Genomic DNA, 19,380 nt, shown 5'->3' with positions numbered 1-19,380 from the left:
CCTGAGCTTTGCTCGGGCTCAATTAAGCTCAACTCAAGCTCGGCTCGAGTTGAGCTGAGCCGAGCCTAAGCAACATTATGAGGCTCGAAATTATGCCAGAGTCGGCTCGCTCAGGCTTGGCTCGTTTACACCCCTATTTATATCCTACTATGTAAATAGTTATAAGTTACCTAAATACTCCTCATTTTATTCTAAAAGCTGGTTAGATCTTCAATTTAATATTTTTTTAAATTATTCAAGAGTATTAAGGTGAATTTACATCTATATTTAACTTAACCATTTATATAGTAAATGGTCACTAAAAAAATTAGCAGTAAGGTATTTTTGAGATAATAAATATCCATAGGAAATAATGTAAGTAATAAGAAAGGCAAAACATATGATATTTGACTCTACTTAGATATTATGAGTTCAAACTTCCTCGAGCTCCACATAATGTGAGGCAGAAGCGTTGAATGATTTATTATCTATTATATGTCTCTTTATTTCTAAAGAGATTCTTAAATAAATATAATTATAAAATTTAATCATCTTTGAGAATATTTTTATCAAAGGTATTCTAATACTTAGTTTAGTTAGTACGGATCAATTAGGATAGAAAGTCTCTTACACCTATTTTTGTAACTCCACTTGTCGAAATAAATAAATCATATACTATGGTAAAGAATAATTAGTCAACCTAATGAAAGAATTGGATTACAAATAGCTCAAAGAAAAGGTGTTAATCACCAAATAACAAAATTATAATGTGCTATTTAAAATTTTTCCCAGATCTCTCTCTCTCTCTTAATTAGAATTGTCTATCTCATAGTTTGTTCACGTAATAAGATGATTATAACTATTCCTTGGATTACAAGACTTTGGCTGTGATGCTACACTTTAACAGCAAAATTGCATTGCTTACTCCTGCTCATATATATGTGGCAATCTCATGAAAGTGAAGAAGCTTCAATATTGATGATGATATATAACAATATCTTTGGTCATTCTAAACATTATTATCTTGTACTAAAAGGATAGCAATAGGCATAGAGCAATCACCAATGATGGCCTAATTGTGTACCTCTCCCAACTTCATCACACATTACAAACTTACAACTAATAATTGCTTATGAAAGAAACAAAACATAAAAGTTCATTTTCTGTACCTCCACTACAAATTTAAATCATCAGCAGACTTAGTTGTGCAGTGTAATTGTTGAATACTCCAGGATATGTGAAGCACTAGTCGTCCTATTCCTACAGTTTAATTGCTCAACCATTAGTTCGATTTTAATTTATATTTAACCAGTCTATGATCTAAACTAAATTATAATTATTATAATTTATAATTTAAAATACGTAAGCCACGATAGTTGCCTCAAAATGTCACTATTATTTTATAATTTAAACTTTTAGAGTAATTAACGAGTTGTATTAGAGCAAGAAGTTCTGAATTCAATCTCGACATACTTATTATTTAAAATATAAAACTTTCGAGGCTCGGCCCACGCTCTATGTCATCAGATTGATAAATAAAAGTAAAAGAAAGTTAGATTAGGAAACCTCATCAATTAGTTACTATTTAGGACACTAAAAAGTTTTATTATTTTTTTTCTCATTGAGAGAGATGTAGTAAGTAGTAACATTCCTTTGTAAGGGACTAATGCAAGGTTAGACTAACAGTACGTATCATTGCAAGGAGAGGCTTTATGTGAAAAGATTCCAGAAGTTAGACTAATGTTACATAAAATATTAAATTTTTTAGATTCGTATTTTATTTTTATTTCATTTGGAATCATCCTCAGCACAAACTGTTAGCCCTTCATAATTGTTTATATAACCTTAGTTTCTTATTATATACTACTCGTAATATATAAAAATAAACACAAGCAAAGTCGTACGTCCTTCATGCATCTGAAATATAATTTCTCTATTTTACCCACAAATAGCTGTTCATCAATTGCAACTCTAAATTAAAATCAGGGAGATTATTTATTGAAAATATATATCACTAAGCTTGCAAAAAAGGGGAATTTTTCATCAAGTATTTGCATGTATACAAGTGAAGCAAAACAAAACTAAAGACGAGAAAATAAAGAGACGAAAGATAAAAAAGATTTTAATATATATTACGAGAACTCCTTTTTTATATATAATTTTTTCATACAAGTCCTCAATTTTCTTAAGTATTATTTCATCTATATACTGTTCCATTCCCGTAACCAATTTGATTTGAGGACGAGACAAGTAGAATTCCATGCATCAACAGCTCATCGATCGAGAGCGGCGAAGCAGTCGTGGTCCGCCGACACATTCCGGAGAGGGATCGCCGGCGAGCTAAGGCTCCGACGAAGGAGCCGGCTTACGGCGGCGATGAGGTGCTCCGCCGACTTCGCCGGAGGCGAAACCGATCTGAAGCTCTTGAAGAAGCGCCGGTGGCGATCCATGGCATCTTCCGTCGAGATCGCCCGCCCGGAGCGGCGGATCTCGTCCTTGATGGCCTCGGCGCAGAGGCCGCAGATCCAATGGCCGTGATACTCCGCACGAATCTCATCGGCGTACGCCGCCGTGCACTCCTCCATCAGGCCGCAGCACTCGCACTTTGCCACCTCAAGCTCGCTCAAATCCGGCGCCGGAGTCTCCTCGGAGCTCCGCACCTTCGCCGACATCGCCACCCAAGGCGCAGGAAAACCCTATTCGGAAGCTTATCGGATCGGGATCCGAAGCAGCAGGTAGTGGCCGATTGGAGCTACGGTACCGCTACTCTACCTCTCCTTCTCCCATACGGCGTAGGAGGCCTCCTCGTGCTCGTCTCCGTCGATCGCGGCCGTGCGTGGATTCTCGATATCCGCGTCCCCGGCAGCGAGTATCATCGCACTCGGACTCGATCTCGTGAGTACTACTCGTATCGCTCTCTCTACTTTCTTTATTTTTTAGAGTTTTGGTTTTGCATGTATATCTCAAATACTCTTTCCATTTTATTATTTTTATTATATTTTTCATCCATATATAACCACGTGCAAATCACACTATATGACATATTTTTATAATTATATTCTTTAGAATAAAGAACAGAGATAAATTTTAGTTTACCAAAATATCTTTTACCTTTTTCTGAGATGAGATTTTTAGTATTCTACTTCGCCTAGCTTTGCTGTCTATAATGATTAATGTGAGGTGGGGTAAAATGTTTTTGTGATGCAAAATAATAATAGTTGAAGTGGTCTAAGTGTAATTATCTCTTACAAATTATAATTTAAAAAACCTTAATATGAAAGGATAAGAATATCATTTTTCTAGTGCTCATAAATTTTTTCTAGTTAAATTTATTTTTTCATTAAATGACTAAATTGTAAGGATATACACGTAAAAGATTCTTTTACTTGTTTATCTCCCGCTGGTGCTCCCTATAATTTGTACGTGGTTTTTATTGGTGGAGAAAGAAAGCGAGGAGGAGGAGGAGATTGATAACTTCGGGTGTAGAATAGTGGAATGGCGGGGCCCACATTTGATGTTAATCTGTAGGCCCCGCAGGTAGGACCCGAAGTCCACGTCAGCTGGCTAGGCTGCCAGCTGTCAGCCACTAATCCATGGGGTTGGACTTTGTTGGTATGTTTTGGGTTCAATTTGGTGAATTGATGTTTGAGAATATGAACCCTCACAGTTCCTAATCCACCAAAAGATTTCCTAATTCAACTGATTGATAATTTGGAAGCCAAACTAGGAGCTGCCAAGCATCTCTCTCTCTCTCTAAATTGCAGAAAATTGATATGGACATACTGTTTTATATGACTTTTGAGTTAACTCCTGTAATATTAAACATTTAAATAGTTGGTCGTCGGATTTTTTAGTGTTTAATTGCTAAAAAGTAGAAGAAAAAAATACTCATTTTCTAAACTTTTTTTTTCTTCTAATCTTTAGCTACAAAAGTTAAATAATAAAATAAGTGAATTGTTTAACCATCAAAAGAATAGAGTTACTTCCTGAATTCGGGTATTCTTATTGAAGCATACTTTCTAGCAATCAAAACATATCATTACATAAAAGAGATAAACATTATGTTGGCTTATGTCATTTAAAGCATGGATGTCGACTTTATACCAAATCAAGATAAAACACTTCTATAATTCTATCGTGTCTATTAATTGCACATGCGTTATTGCACTGTGCATGTTAGATAGGTGTAGTATGATTCATATTTAGAATCTCTGTTTTGATATTATATTAACTTACCGATGGCTCTAAAAATTTAAGCTATTAGAGAACGATAACTTATATTCTAACATTCAATAACACCGACCAATTACTATGCTGACAGGAACAGCTCGACATCGTGCCAGATAATTTGATATATAATTCACACTCGATTTGCAGACTCTGCAGTTGGAAATCATGGTCCATATCACAAAATATGATACTGACATTAGGGACCTCTATGTGACTAAGGATATTTTTGTTTGCAAATGTTATATCCCAACGTGATTATTTGTTAGGTATTGGTAATCCTTTGCTGTCTCATAGAGAGCCTCAGGTTTCCTATCTCCTTTGCAGTTGCTTGCTGTTTAATTTCTTGAGTTTTATTGGAAGTTGGAACCATTGGACAGCTACAGGCGTATTAAAAACTTTACGAAAATGTATAGAAAAACATCCTATATTTTATTTTTACTATCATTATCCTACCATATGGATATCAGAATATTTGTCATTTGACTCCTATATTTTATTTTTAATGCCTCATAAGTCATTTGTGTTTATTTTACCCTAACAGTAGTTAACAAAATAAATAATAGTTCTTTAGTTTTGGAAATTAAAATAAAAAACTTAAAATACCTCTCATTTGGTTTCTAAAACCTATTTTTTTAATTCATTTTTATCTTATCCCAAAAAACATTTGGTTTCTAATACCTCTGCATGATTCGAGGCATTTTAAGTAAATTGCAGGGATCAAATAATAAATATCAGTAGCGTGTGAATAATAATAAAAGCAAATGCATAAAGTTCAGCAAGCTTTCTGGCAGGAAATATCCAACAGTAAGCTTGATAGATATGATGTTTTTTCTTTCATCTAAATTCCTCAATATCTTTTAAAGAACTGACTTAATAGTTAATAGCCACAAGATATAAACAAAACACATTTCTTTATAAGTGGGGCTGCCATGCATGTTTAGTTCCAGGGAAATTCTAATAAGAATATGGGACGCGTGTATTGTTCTTGATATGCTACATCGTAGTGGGATTGTCCTTTATCCTCAATCGAAAGCTCATATCAACTTGCGTAGCTAATGTGGATTGTTAAGAGCCTAACGACTTATTGGCCACTTTGATTTTTTGGATAGAAGTGCTAATAAGATCAAATTATATGCAAGAAATGACATTTTTGTGGGCCATGCACACCCTTCAGACCCTCGTCACAATCCATTTGCCCAACAGATAAACGAAGTTCTAACAGATGTACGTTGCCACTGGATGGGATTGGATCATAAAGAAATCAAGCCATCGACCAATAAGAGGCGGATTAATTTGGAAGTGGCAGTGAAAGACTTGACTAGGCCTCATAAAGAACGACCGGGTTTTATAACTAATTGATAAGAATTGAGACGCTAATCCTTTCGAAGCCCAGACTTGATGTGAAAGATCATGAAAACGAATTTCAAAACTTGCATGGAGATGTTTCTAATCCATTCTGTCACGTCAACGTTGTTTGTTAAAATGCGTGTTTTGTTTTGTCCTAATTGTACCATTAATATTAGGTTGAACACATAATTAAACAAGAGAAAATCGCAATTAAGTTAACAGACTTCTCAAGGATGCAAGAAACTTCCAACTAGTTGGCCTATGGATCACATGAATCATAAGGGCAATAATTGAATGGATTGCCTCCATTTCTGTTAGCCTAGCTGGCCAACGAATACCCGGACCAAATTTAAATATGGTAGGTTTTGGAGGATGATGTCTCACACTTGTGATACAACTCCATAAGAAACAACTACTGGTCACGAAAACCTTATAAGGACAAGGCACTCAACGGCATCCAATGGCACGTTATTCTTTTCCTTTCCCTTTCCATTTTCTAATCATATGGCCAAGTTGCACGCAAAAACGTGTTACATAACTCAGATGACCCAGTGGACCGAGTCATCCCACGGCAACAGTGACTCAGACGAGAAAGGATGGGTGTCACTTAGGCAGTTGGCAATCAGAATAGTGCGAAATATTAATAATAGAAAGGCAAACAACTTGAGAATATATGCACATGCTCAACGAGCAATGGCCCTTATCCTATCAAACAGTTGTAGTACCAATACAATGGTACCATTCAAATGGAGCTAAGCCTACTACAAGGAGAGAACTAATGAGTTGTTGTACCTGTTCAAAGTCGGACATGGACGTTCCACTTGGAAATAAGGATTATTGGCCTGAAAAGAAATAGGAGATACTTGTTCATATTTGGATCTGACTCTAGTTTATTAGCCAAATGTTTTGAGGAGATGAACTAGATAAATAAATTTACTTCAATGCATCTTCTACAAACATAGAAAAGGGAGATATGGAAATAAAAAAGGAGATATGCTTACCAGTCACGTTTTATTAACAAAAATTTATTCCCTGTGCCAGAGGTAATTCACTTCCATAGTTGATTGTACTGCAAAATAGCACAATGTTTAGCCGATCAATATGCAAGTCAAGCAAAATAAGATAATTTTTGTTCTTCCTCTTTTTGTTTCTTGTTTCTTGGAAGTTTCAAGATTGCAGGGCTGTCTACAGGTAATAGAAATAGAACAATACCATTCTGGTAATAGATGATGTTCCTACTATATTGCTCACCAGTAACACAATGAGTCACTTCTATTATGAAAACCTACAAGAACTATGGTATACAATTCCCAAAGACAGTTTGACTTTTGAAAGAAATAATATCTAGTATCTAAAAGGAATGACCAATCAAGCTTACATGTCAAATTGTCTCAGGGGCCTTCTTTTACCCATTTTATAGTGCAGGTTTTCATTACTACTAGGAGATTAATATTCAAACTTCCTTACTTCTACTAACTTTGCAGGATCTCGGTTGACCCAAGAAAGGGTGAAGCTACCTTGCAGATGCATAGGGACTCAAAGCCCTTCAAATATTACACACCTATGCATCATTTTTGTGAAGATAGAAACAACCATATCCGGGCCAATGAAGAGAATATAAGAAAGCAACTAGGTGAAATGATCTATAGTATACTAATTCTCAAAATGAAGCTAATTGACCAAATAAAATATCTTTTATCCACAGCATAAAACTCCATTGGTTACACTTTAACAGTCCGAATTCTAAATTATACAGCAAAATTCTAAGTGAAATGCAAGATGGCAGAATGTTCATCGATCCAATTTGAAATAAAAAGATAAACTCATATTATGTAAGACCAAAATGAAGATCTGGAACTCAATTTCTTTTTCTAATAAATTTTCTTACCATGTGGCACGCCTCATGTACTGCTTCCAGGAGTCACTCCCAGCTTCCCTACCACCTCCAGTAGCCTTCTCACCACCAAAAGCTCCACCAATTTCAGCACCATTGGTAGGTATATTTACATTGACTATGCCACAGTCACTGCCATGTGGCCTGTATAATTTTCAAATTAAAGACGCGGTCCAAAATTTATCTCAAAGTTCTTAGTGCCACACAGACCCAATCAAATAAGGAAATGTACGATAAGGCATAATTTCTGCAACAGTTATTACTTTTTAGACATTCAGAGTAAAGGAAAACTCTACATTTATCCCCCAATGTGAGAAGAGTTGAAACACCAGATATATTCCTTCCCTATCTATGTGATGGACTTTCATGTAACTAGAACGCATGAGCCAAGACATTTCAAATGGATATCAACAATATGACCAGATAAGAAGGATTTTACTGCTGGTCAGCAAGACCGGCACATTAAGTAACAATATACCACGTGAGCAGTAGTGATATAAACGACAGACTTGGTGTCATGCTAACAGTTCTGACGGCCAACTAAAACACCACTGTGAATGTCAGGTAAGACACTTCTAATGTTAAAAGCATCTGACACATGGAAACTGAAGTTCTGAAATTTAAACACCAAAATAAATTCAATTATGAATCACTACGAATATGATTATCCAATGCACAAGGCTCTGGCACAAGTAGGGTCTTGGGAGGGAATGTCAAATGATCACTCAAAAGACAGGTTTCATTTTGGAGCATGGGCCTGATAAAATATAGACTTTAAATTGACTGAAGAGATTAGTCATTCAGGAAAAGGTGAGGTGGAGATATCTAGCCAATGTGAAACAAGTATAGAAGAAATGGAGAAAAAGGGTAGAGGGGCTAGAAAAATAGACATATTTGAAGACAGACTATTTAAAATTCTTGACAAATATCAGCCTGGTGAAGAATGACTGAAAAAAAGTTGTAGATAGTGTTGTTAAGCATATTATTGTAGATAAACTAATAATAACCAGATTTCATCTATTTGATTTGCAAGTACAATTAGATGACACCATTTTCTCATAATATTCTTGCCTTTTCTTATATGCCACAGTAGTACTAGTACTAACCATGAATTCGTCTAAGAACGAACTAGCAAACTGAAACAGTCACTAGTGTATAGGCACATAAATTATTATAAATTTCTAAGTTCAGCCCCAGATCTGAAGAATGTCCATTGTCATAACAAATGACTAGAAGCAAAACTTTATAAAGGGATGCATATTGTTGGATTGCAGTTACTACGTATGACCATCATCCTAAAGCTAGAAAAATACAGCCTCAAAAAAGTAGCCCAGCAATTGATACTAAAACTTACCCAATCCACTTGAAAATTACTTCTGGTCTGCGAGTGAATATAGAACTGCTTAACCCTTGAGGCACAGAGTTGTTTATCTCAATTGCTTCTTTTAGAGTCTGGAAAGTGAGCAAAGGGAACTCAGATTTATTCTCCAGAACTATCTTCATGTGAATAGCTCATTGATGGTGGTAAGAGGTTGAAGAAATATAAGGAAAGGACAGCAATGAGAGTTAGAATACAAAATTAGTTACCTGAAATTTCATCACGTAGAGGACAGGACCAAACAACTCTTCTTTAACAACTGGTGCATTTGAAGAGATCTCAACAATAGTCGGTTGCACATAATTTCCCTCAGATTCTATGACAGATCCTCCGGTAAGAATCTTTCCTCCCTGCACAGGTCTGAGGGTGAAAAGACAGAATATGAAAGGAAAACAATATAACTGAATACTGAAATTGTTTGACATTGAACACTGATGTTTATTGGATTGATAGAAAATAGAAAGATAAGAAAGTTCACACCTTCAGAAGTTCACCGTACATAGTTTCAGATTAACAGAGGAGCAACCTTATTTGTATGTTTGAAAGTCCAACATCATGGTTTAGTAGTCAAGTAAAGTATTACAAGATATTCCATTTCATGCTCAGATGAAAGTGAGTGAAAAGTAGGCGGTGCATAGTTCTCTACAATTTTAAAAGAGAAATATGGAAAGCAAGCTGTACATCAGACCTAGGTGCTAAGAAATGGAAGAAGTAAATGGCATGAACTAAGTGTGTCCTGATTCTCACGAAGATATTATAGATCAAATCAACCCTAAAAGGCAGCACAGACCTGACAAGTTAGATCATTATATCTATAAGAGAAGGTCTATTTCGCTACTGCTAATGTCCTTTTTGTCTTTGTTTTATAAAGCTAATAGTTTGAATTGTGGACCCTTCTTTGGTTGTGACGTCATTTATATACTGCATTAGTCATGACTACTGGAGAAGTATTCCAACCACCAAAAATAGAAAGTTAGGAAAGCAACATACTATCATCTTCCATCAATTGAATGAGTCTATTTTGTAATACAGAAAGTGAAGCTCAGATTCATAATTCACAGAAGCACTACATAACTCTGTATTTCTGATGTGTCAGGAACTTCGAAAAGATGATCTAGATACATACTATGTAACATGAATCCATGAGTACACTATAGGACATAAAATGTGCACCCTTGATCATAAAATGTGCACCCTTGATCATAAAACGTGCACGCTATATGAATCCGGTAGAGACAAACTTGGATGAATTTGCACCCTTGATCATAAAATGTGGTACTAGGAAATTGTGTGTGTGTGTGTTATTTACATGAATATGGGCATTCATAATGAGCTATATTTATTTGGCTGGTTAGATTTATGAGAACCACAGGCTCTTTAATTTTTGTCATTAAGAACTTTGCCTTATCTTACTATGTTTCTAACCCTATATTTAACTTGTTATCTTAAAGGAACAGCCGTTCAAGCTAAAATGATGATTTCAAACACCTGGAACATGTGTGAGAGTATGTGACAACCAATATGTAATACTCTTAAAATTTAACCTACCCAATAGTATTTGGTGAAGCAAAAATGACAATACTTAAGGAAGTTCTGGTACCATATGTGAAATTCAGCTAATAAGTAATACCAAGGTTCCAAAATTCAGTATCGGGATCGGTTGTCCGGAAAAATGATACGTATCGGCCGCCTGTATCGAATCGGACTATTTTAATTAAATAAAATTCTAAATATTATTTAAAAATGTTAAAAAATTTTTAAACATTTAGAAAAAATTATAAGAAAATAAGAAATAATAATTACTCACATATAAAGCCTAAAAAGTAAAAATCTCTCTTCCTCTCTCTCTTCTTTCATATCCCTTTAACTGATAATCTGAGCTATCCCACTATCTCCCTCTCTCTTTTTCTTTTTATCTTCCCCCCCCCCCCCCTCGCTCTCTCTCTCTCTCTCTCTCTCTCTCCCTGACTCTCTCTTCCTCTTTCCCTTGGCTGCTGTTAGCAGCAATTGCAGCAGGCAGTAACAGCAACTGCTGCAGTAGGGCCAAAACCAGCCAACTAGCTGGTTTCGGCGGGGGATCGGCCGAAACTGGGAACTATGAGTAATACTCTTAAAATTTAACCTACCCAATAATCTTTGGTGAAGCAAAAAATGACAATACTTAAGGAAGTTCTGGTACCAGATGTGAAATTCAGCCACATATGGCTCCACAATACTCTGCCAGATGGCTCAAAAATGATGCCAGATGTGATTTTGAGCCACCGTATCATCTAAAAACTGATAGTGGTAAGCTTTTATAGAGAATACATAAAGAGTGGCGAAATGTTATTATGTTAGAAACTATATCACATATGCAACATTTGGGTAGAGGAAGGGAGGAACATAACAGTTAGAGATAGAGAATGATAGAACCATCAGTGTAGAAAGAGAGATGACTAACCTGCGATCTAATGATTTTGATGCCTTTCTCAAAGCTCTCCTTTGAAGATGGAGTGTGCAATGGGCCCAATAAGGTGCCCTTTTCTAATGGATCCCCAATTTTAACTTGCTTATAGACTTCGACTAGTTGATCCAGTACAGTTTGATATATAGTTTCGTGAAGAAGCTGTATCCAGATTAAAAAAAGACTCAATCTAGTCACAGTTTACAAATACAGATTCTGAATGAAAAAAATACAAAATCATAATATTGTCTGACCAGTCTACGGCATGTGGTGCAGCGTTGTCCAGCTGTACCGACAGCAGCAAACAGAACAGAGCGGACAGCAAGCTGGATGTCAGCATCATCCATGACAATTATTGCATTATTCCCGCTGAGTTCAAGCAGACATTTACCAAATCTGTCAGTAACTCTCTGTTGAACTGCGAGACCAACCTGTTTATAAGAAGAATCACATATTACGAAAAGGAATGATTCCACAATAACGACGGGTACATAATGCATAAGGAAAGAAGAATATTTGTTGAATCAGAAGGAAGAACTCAAATGGATCATCTTCATCTAGGCACATTGCATTAATCTGAATCCCCCAGATTAATAGCAGATGCATACCCAAGTATTACATTGATACCTGTGTCAAATACAGGGACTACTAATCTAGTATGCTTCGAGAATGAATCAGATCACTAGTAGGGAACATTTATTATATAATACTTATATACCTATTCAATAGTTGAGGCAAGAAGATGAAAAATGGTCTGAAGTTTCAACCGAGATGAAACAGTAACAACCAAAACTTGATGAAAACTAATGCAAAAACTCATTGGTTAGGGCTGAAACTATCAAGATTTCTAGTTGTGACACTTATTTTGGACCTTAATAGGCTAAAATCATTCTATTTCGGCCTCATTTTTTCTAGCGGTCAAAACCGAAACCAACCAAAACTGAAATTAAAACTTCGAACCAGACATGAAATGATCTTTCAACATCAAGGTTACTAATAAAGGTGGCATTTGAAAATAACTTCATGGTACACCCATGGATTGGCTAATTCCCCTTTGGAAGGTTTGTGCTACTTCATGAATATCAGATTATTTAGACATTCCATGTAGAAAAGGTCCATCTTATAGTCTTATCATAAACAAGACATCATGCTAATCATAATAGACAAAAATTTCATGATACAAGACTGTGAATTATAAATTTTAAGCCTCCGTTCTCTTATGAAATAAGAATAAGTTTATTCTGGTATAACTGTATAAGCCCCCTTATATTAGTATAACAAGTAAAGTAGTAAACAACTTATGAGTTAGGTCTATACTAGTATCGTAATACTTACTTTTCTCTTCTCTCATTTTCCATTTAATATTTTTATATTTACTCATTACTATTTCACCATTGCGAATACATCACTTCAATCAATTATTATTCCATTACTTTCACTCTCTCTGTCCTTTTCCTCTTCTCTCCTTCCCATCTATCAAAATTGTATAGAGTACTTTAGTCATTTGCCAAATTATCATTTCAACTTTTCATCACATCAAGTGTAATAATTACACTATATTAGTATAAAACTGAACACTATAATAGTTTATACCCGCCCTCTCTCTCTCTCTCTCTCTCTCTCTCTCTCTCTCTCTCTCTCTCTCTATATATATATATATATATATGTTATCTTTCTCTTTAAAATATTACTCTCTCTTGTTCTCTCCATCTTCTACCTTTTCTCATCTTTTTATTCATCTCTATTAGAAGGTCCATCATCATATGATTCATATCATAGGATCCCTACTTTGTTTTAGTATTTTGATTCATTCAACAATAATAATAAGATATTCGGCAGCACTATTCACTACTACAGTAATGACGCTATAGTACCACAATACTATGTGCGACGTATTTTTTGCTACGATACTTTTCGCTACAGTATTTTGGATAATTAATAAAATAACACTAATAACCTTAAGTCTAAAACTATATAAAATCTACTACATTTTCATTTTTGCCCTCCATCATTCATCTGTTAATGATGAAATTTTAGTCTAACAAAAATGCATGTACTTAAAGAAGCTTCACAAGAACATTAAAGCATTAAAGTACATAAAGGTACTTGATTAGAGTATGGTATTTAAAAGAAAGTATTATAAGTATCCTTCTGCAGAAAAGAAAATTGAGAATTGCTAGACATTGCATTACCTTGGTACTTCCAGTGAATGAGACTAATGGAATCCGTGTGTCACAAGCCATTGCTTGACCAACCTCAGCACCCCCACAAAATGCTGTGAAAATTGCTCCCGGTAGATTGTTCTTTTCCAAAACTCCAGCAATTAGCTCAGTCATCGCAATTGTGATTAATGGAGTTGTAGGTGCACCTTTCCTGGATGAGTTTTGGAGGCAACCTTAGCTGATAGATGCAGGACACGCTATTCTAGAAAACCTTAAGAAACAGCAGTGCCCCCAAAATTTGGTGAAACAAATTAAGTTCATCAGTTTTATTACTGTCTTATTCAAATAGCCTGGTATACTACATCTTAGAACATTCAACTCTACATTAGTTAATAAACACTCTGATATTGATCCTGGTTAAAAGAGTATATTGTCCATTTCAATTTTTCCTTGGATGATTTTAGTTAGAAGCTAGACAAAAATAAAGTTTCTGCCAGTGAAGTAAGACTTAAATATCACTTAAGGTTAACTTTAGTTACAATGTGTCCATTGAGGCTAGATTAGGATAAATAAGTTCTGACAGCCAGAAAATAAATTATTCATTAAACAACTAGTTAGAGACTCACTTATTTTGAACATTCATGTCAGAACGAATAGTTATTACTGAATAATGAAATGAAACGGTAGAGTAAGTTTGATGTCTGACCCATCTAATGATTGAACAGAGCAACAATAAGGGGGAGAAGGGGGAAAAGGGGGAAAACGAACTAGTGTAAATACAGTTATCCTCTAGAGATAGTATGTGTTCAAATTCAGAAGAAATTACTCTTCACTTATAGCCAAAGAACTAGGTAGAAAGGAACTCTTCATTTATGCCCAAAGAACCAGGTAGAAAGGAACTCTTCATTTATGCCCAAAGAACCAGGTAGAAAGCAATATAATTTCAAGAACATATGATTAAAGCTCCAAATACTTACCAAACAACACAATTACCACAGGCCAATGCAATGCAGGCATTCCATCCTACTCAACAAAAAGAGAGAAGAGATTAAGAGTGATTAAAATTTACAAAAGCACCTACATGCTGAAAGTTCTGATTTCAATATATCACCTACAATGAGGATCGCTTAAGTCACAAAAATTTGATCCATTAGTAATGGCAAAAACTTGATTGATCTACTTTTGATATAGATTAAGTCAATAAGGAATGAAACACATTAAAATTTTCCTGTCACCAAATTTTTACGTTTATATAAAGGGTTTAGAAAAAGGAAGATCTGTAATTTCCTAACTGGTAAACAGGAAAGGATGAGCATATCAGAAACTAATCAGAAAGCTAGATCAGTTCTAAATATTGTTGAAATGATCAACTCTTCATGCTATGCCAAGAATCCAGGGTGCACCGGTCGTATTGAAAAACTAGAATTTTAGTATTAAAAAATGAAATCTACCACAACTGGGTAGATGCAATCTTGTGGAGGTTTATTCATGAATTTTTTTTTAATCAGTTCAATGCCTCGATATTATACAGTAAAGTTAGACAAAGCAACCTCTACTAATGGAAACATGATAAATACAATGTTTTTAATTGGGGACATGATACATAATCAAGGTGAACAGGCTTACCAAGTACAGCACACGGAAAATTGAACGCTGTAATGACACCAACAACTCCAAGAGGATTCCACACCTGAGATGTATATAGTCAGACGATGCCATCTGATGATCAGAAAATTTAATAATGTAAATCAGAATAGGATAAGTTGTTTCCCACCTCCATCATCATATGATTTGGACCTGCAGACATGACAGAGAAAATGAAAACTATGTAAAAGAGATGTCCAAGGAGGATGTAAAAGTATTGAAAAAAAAAAATTCAGCTAACCATAATACCATATTTATGCTTTTCATTCAGGTTAGCTTCAATGTCATTCTTGAAAAATAGAATAGGTGAGGATAATGGATAAACTCAATTCCAGTGCAACTTGCCAAATAGACAGTGCCACATTCTCTTCAGTTAATCCCACAACCAGTAAAGGACAACAAAGAATGAACTTTCACTTCATAAATAGTTTGGGAGAACCTTTTCTGGCTGAATTATTGCTAGTACAACCATATAGCTACAAGTAGGAGTAAAAATTTTATGTTAATCAAAGAAAGTATTATGAGTACTTATCTCAACCAAATATGTATATACATAAATTATATATAACTATCATCAATTCATCATTGTCATCACAGTTGAATATTCTCATCCCTTATATACTAGTACAGTTTTTCCCTTCAATCCCTTACTAATGAAGCTCTAACACCCATCATTGGTTTGACGTGTTCCTGCAGTAGCTCAAAATTTGCTTCTATAATACCAAGGAATAAGGATTATAGCATCATTCAGAATATTAACACCAAAAAATGGCAACAAGTTGCTTCAAAAGTTTTTTTTATGCCCACATCTGAATAACATCATCACATGATGGCAAACATAATAAAAAAAAATTCAGGGATAGCTATCATTAATATTGAATATTCACATAGAAATTTAAGATTCATTATTTCACGATGATTCTTTAAAATGACTCATTAGGAGTGGAAAATAAATAGTTTCAGCCTTCAGAATGAGTATAAAATTTTTATATTGTCTTTTGTTCATGGTTGTGAATGAAGAGGTGAAGGTATAATGATTATACAAGATTGTTAGGGATCAAATAGCGAACATCAATGATTGATGGTGAATCCTTTGGACTAGTGCTCCCAAGAAGAGGAAATTTGTGCAAAATAATAGCACCCTACTTGGAAATCTCATGATAGATATGTAGATCAGAAAGTTAAGATTGGTGACTAGCCGATGACAATAATAGTTGCAGCTTTCCAAATTATAAATATGTTTGATCTAGTTTCATCAATACCGGAACAAAATGTGATCATTGCTGATACATTCTTCTGCGCAAGGAGAAATTTTTTCTTTATAGAAAAGTTGAAAAAGAAAGAGAAAATGAGGAGTATAATCTCACGTTCAGATGGTATGATTGATCCATTTAGCTGTCGGCTTAACCCAACAGCATAGTCGCACATGTCGATAATTTCCTACACAAGATAAGTTTAACAGATATTTAAAAAAAAAGGTCAACCTTGTAAATAACAGAGAACTGTGCCCCAGTTGTGTTGGCTACTCAAATTTTCTTTGCATTCAGCAATAAATCAACATGATATTTTCTAATCAATACTGCTGCATTCAGTATATGAGGTTATCAGAAAACAATGTTATACAGTACACGCTCTCTATAGTCTATGCAGCCTCATCATGATAAAGCATGCTTCCACATAGCTATCAACCAGCAACCACTTTATAAGTTTAAAATTGGTAAACCTATGTGTGCACACAGTATTGTCTCTTCAGCAGGCACTGCCTTGTACTTCACAAGCCTACTATTTATTTACTCTTTTTGTTAGCCCAAGTAACCTGGTACAACTGCTCGCCCAAATTTTCATCAACCTCATCATCGAATCCATAAGAAATTTGCAAACACACTTGTCAACGAAAACTATCAGATGCAGGAACAATACTAAAAGCATGTAATTAATCATAATTCTTAGCTTAACATCAATTTTCTTCTTGTATCTCTAATTCTTAATGTTCTTTATATTTGCTTAGAACATTATTCTATAATCATGTATTCAGCTGGATGGTGAAAAACTTTAGATGCATGTCGAGATATTTACACTAATAAACTGTGATGACTTCTCTAACAAATAAAGATGCCAATTTTTTTTAGAGATTGTCACAGTAGTAGCTCTCAGTATTTCAAACTTAATTCAACTGGACCACTAGATAGAAAATTTATACTGTAAGAAAAGGCACATAAAGTAATCCTAAAGAGATGGGTACTATGTACTATGCCAAATGCTGATAATGTACAAATCATGAATCGTAAGATTCTTACTTGAACCTCCCCAATCCCCTCAGGAAGTATCTTTCCCATCTCAAGTGAAACGAGCCTACCAAGATGTTGGAGTTTGGCTCTCAGTGCTTCTCCTATCTGCCTGACGATTTCTCCCCTCTTTGGTGCTGGAACCTGTGGACAAAAGGTGAAAGGTACATAATCATAGACAACATGCACTATGTGATTAGTTCTCTTTAACATATATGATTCAGTTCAATGCTAATGGAAAGGATGAAATTAAAAATTAATAAAGATCTAATGTTAGAATAGAAGAACCTACAAAGCTATAAATATAAGAGTGAGCTAGTCTCAACCCTCAATCAAAGGGCATTACCCAAATTCAACAATTTTAACGATGCATATTTTATTACTAGTGTACATATATGTATGGCCCAAAAAAGTCCAAAGCAACTCAATTCAGTTTGTGTTGTGTTAGTTTCAAAATCTCTAGTGCAAAATTCGCCATTTAAATTCTCAAATAAACATATGTCTCATAGGTTCTTCAACGTAAGCAGTTTGGTGGCAAATCATTTCGAAAAAAACACTACAAGCAGAAATTAAACCCTAACCTGCATCCAAATCTTTGACGCCTCGACGCAAGCTTGCATCCCCTCCTCATAGTCCTGAATTGACGCTTCCGCCACCTCCGCAATAACCTAATCAAGAACCCAGTCTCACCTTCAGTATGCTATTCCAGATCAAGGTCACATTAAGAACGATCAGTAAGATAAGAACAACTCCAATCATCCAACAGATCCAGAAAATCTAACAGAACAAGCATTTGAAGACGAGAATCATCAGATATCACCGATCACAGCAAGACGAGATAAATATCACAAGATCGTTTCAAACAAACGGGAAAAGTAAAATAAAATCAATGACTTCGAAAACGCTATCTCAGATCAAGCGCGCTCTAAGAACAACCACTAGGATCGGAGCAAACAACACGATGCGAGAATTCATAAGATATCACAAAGATCGGAAGATCAGAGAGGTAGAGGAAGGGATCGAGGAGAGCAAGCCTGGTTGTTGGCAGGGTTTTGGGAGGAGACGACGGGGCCGCTTCCCCTCCACGAGCCATTGACGAAGCACCCAGGGTTCCGAGGGCGGAGGCCGAGCTCGGAGAGGAATTGGTACTCCTTCCTCGCGAAGCTCCCCATGGATCGAAACTGAGGGCTCGATTGACTTCCGGTATATATCGATTTGGCGAGGAGATGGGAGAAGAGGAGCGATTGGAAGGGGAGTGATCGAGAGCGACGATGTGGGGGCTTTTTATAGCCGTACGTGGCGAGACGAAGCAAGAGGAGAAAGAAAGCGCTTGGTTTAGTGTACTTCGTAGTCGCAGGCTCGCACCACGTGGAAATGGCGAGTGAGACTTATTAACCGGATTAAGATATAATGGCATATATTTTTCCAGTTAATATTTGTCCAGAAATTTATAAGAAATATTACAAAGTTGCAGTAATGAATTCGACGTTAAAATTGTTTAAAAATATTTTTAAATACTAAATATTGGCCAAGATATAATAAGAGGAGTAAGATGTTCCCAAAGTCAAAGGAGATTTTTCTCACATGCATTTTAAGCCACGCACGGCCTTTTTATTGCTAGGAGGATTTTGTGCATGAGGTAAGAATGTAATAATCTAATTAGTATTATATAATAATTTTTCTCATATTTTATAAAAAAATAATTACATAAATAATTTTTATGTCTAACCTGAGTCCCAAATATCAAATCTCCACTCTTCTAAATTCTTTTCTCGTCTAAAGCAGCTCCACTTATTTATTTTAACTTATTTTCAAAGATAAAATTATTTTATTAAACACGACTTTCTAACTATTAAATAATAAAAATAAAAAATTATTTGCTTCATATTATCAGGAGAGTAGTAGTAGTTCAGTCAAATTTTTTTTTTCTTAAAAGAAGATAGTTATTTTTATTTAAATAAGATATTTAATTAAATTTCACTGAGTTAATTTTATTTTATTATATTTAAATTTTCCCC

At 35.1% G+C, this 19,380-nt stretch overlaps 2 protein-coding genes across 2 annotated transcripts; both read right to left on the bottom strand.

The window, feature by feature from the left end:
- Window positions 1-2,252: 2,252 nt before the first annotated feature.
- On the bottom strand, window positions 2,253-2,651 carry LOC140800153 (uncharacterized). Its single transcript, XM_073154816.1, has one exon. The coding sequence runs from the start codon at window positions 2,649-2,651 to the stop codon at window positions 2,253-2,255; it is 399 nt and encodes a 132-aa protein (XP_073010917.1).
- A 3,520-nt stretch (window positions 2,652-6,171) lies between these two features.
- Window positions 6,172-18,728, bottom strand: LOC140799795 (aldehyde dehydrogenase family 7 member A1). Its single transcript, XM_073154261.1, has 15 exons — window positions 18,397-18,728; window positions 17,944-18,030; window positions 17,375-17,506; window positions 16,445-16,517; window positions 15,208-15,230; window positions 15,060-15,123; window positions 14,411-14,456; window positions 13,464-13,644; window positions 11,526-11,702; window positions 11,269-11,433; window positions 9,038-9,178; window positions 8,805-8,902; window positions 7,445-7,594; window positions 6,558-6,625; window positions 6,172-6,398 (listed from the first exon to the last, which is right to left on the bottom strand). The coding sequence occupies exons 1-14, from the start codon at window positions 18,532-18,534 to the stop codon at window positions 6,571-6,573; spliced, it is 1,530 nt and encodes a 509-aa protein (XP_073010362.1). The 5' UTR covers window positions 18,535-18,728; the 3' UTR covers window positions 6,172-6,398; window positions 6,558-6,570.
- Window positions 18,729-19,380: the final 652 nt, after the last annotated feature.

Source organism: Typha latifolia, chromosome 13, assembly GCF_019914945.1.
Source record: "Typha latifolia isolate L0001 chromosome 13, TyphaL0001v2, whole genome shotgun sequence".
Lineage (NCBI taxonomy): Eukaryota > Viridiplantae > Streptophyta > Magnoliopsida > Poales > Typhaceae > Typha > Typha latifolia.
Note: the sequence above shows the minus strand (reverse complement) of the source record. Positions and strands in the feature narration are given on the sequence as shown.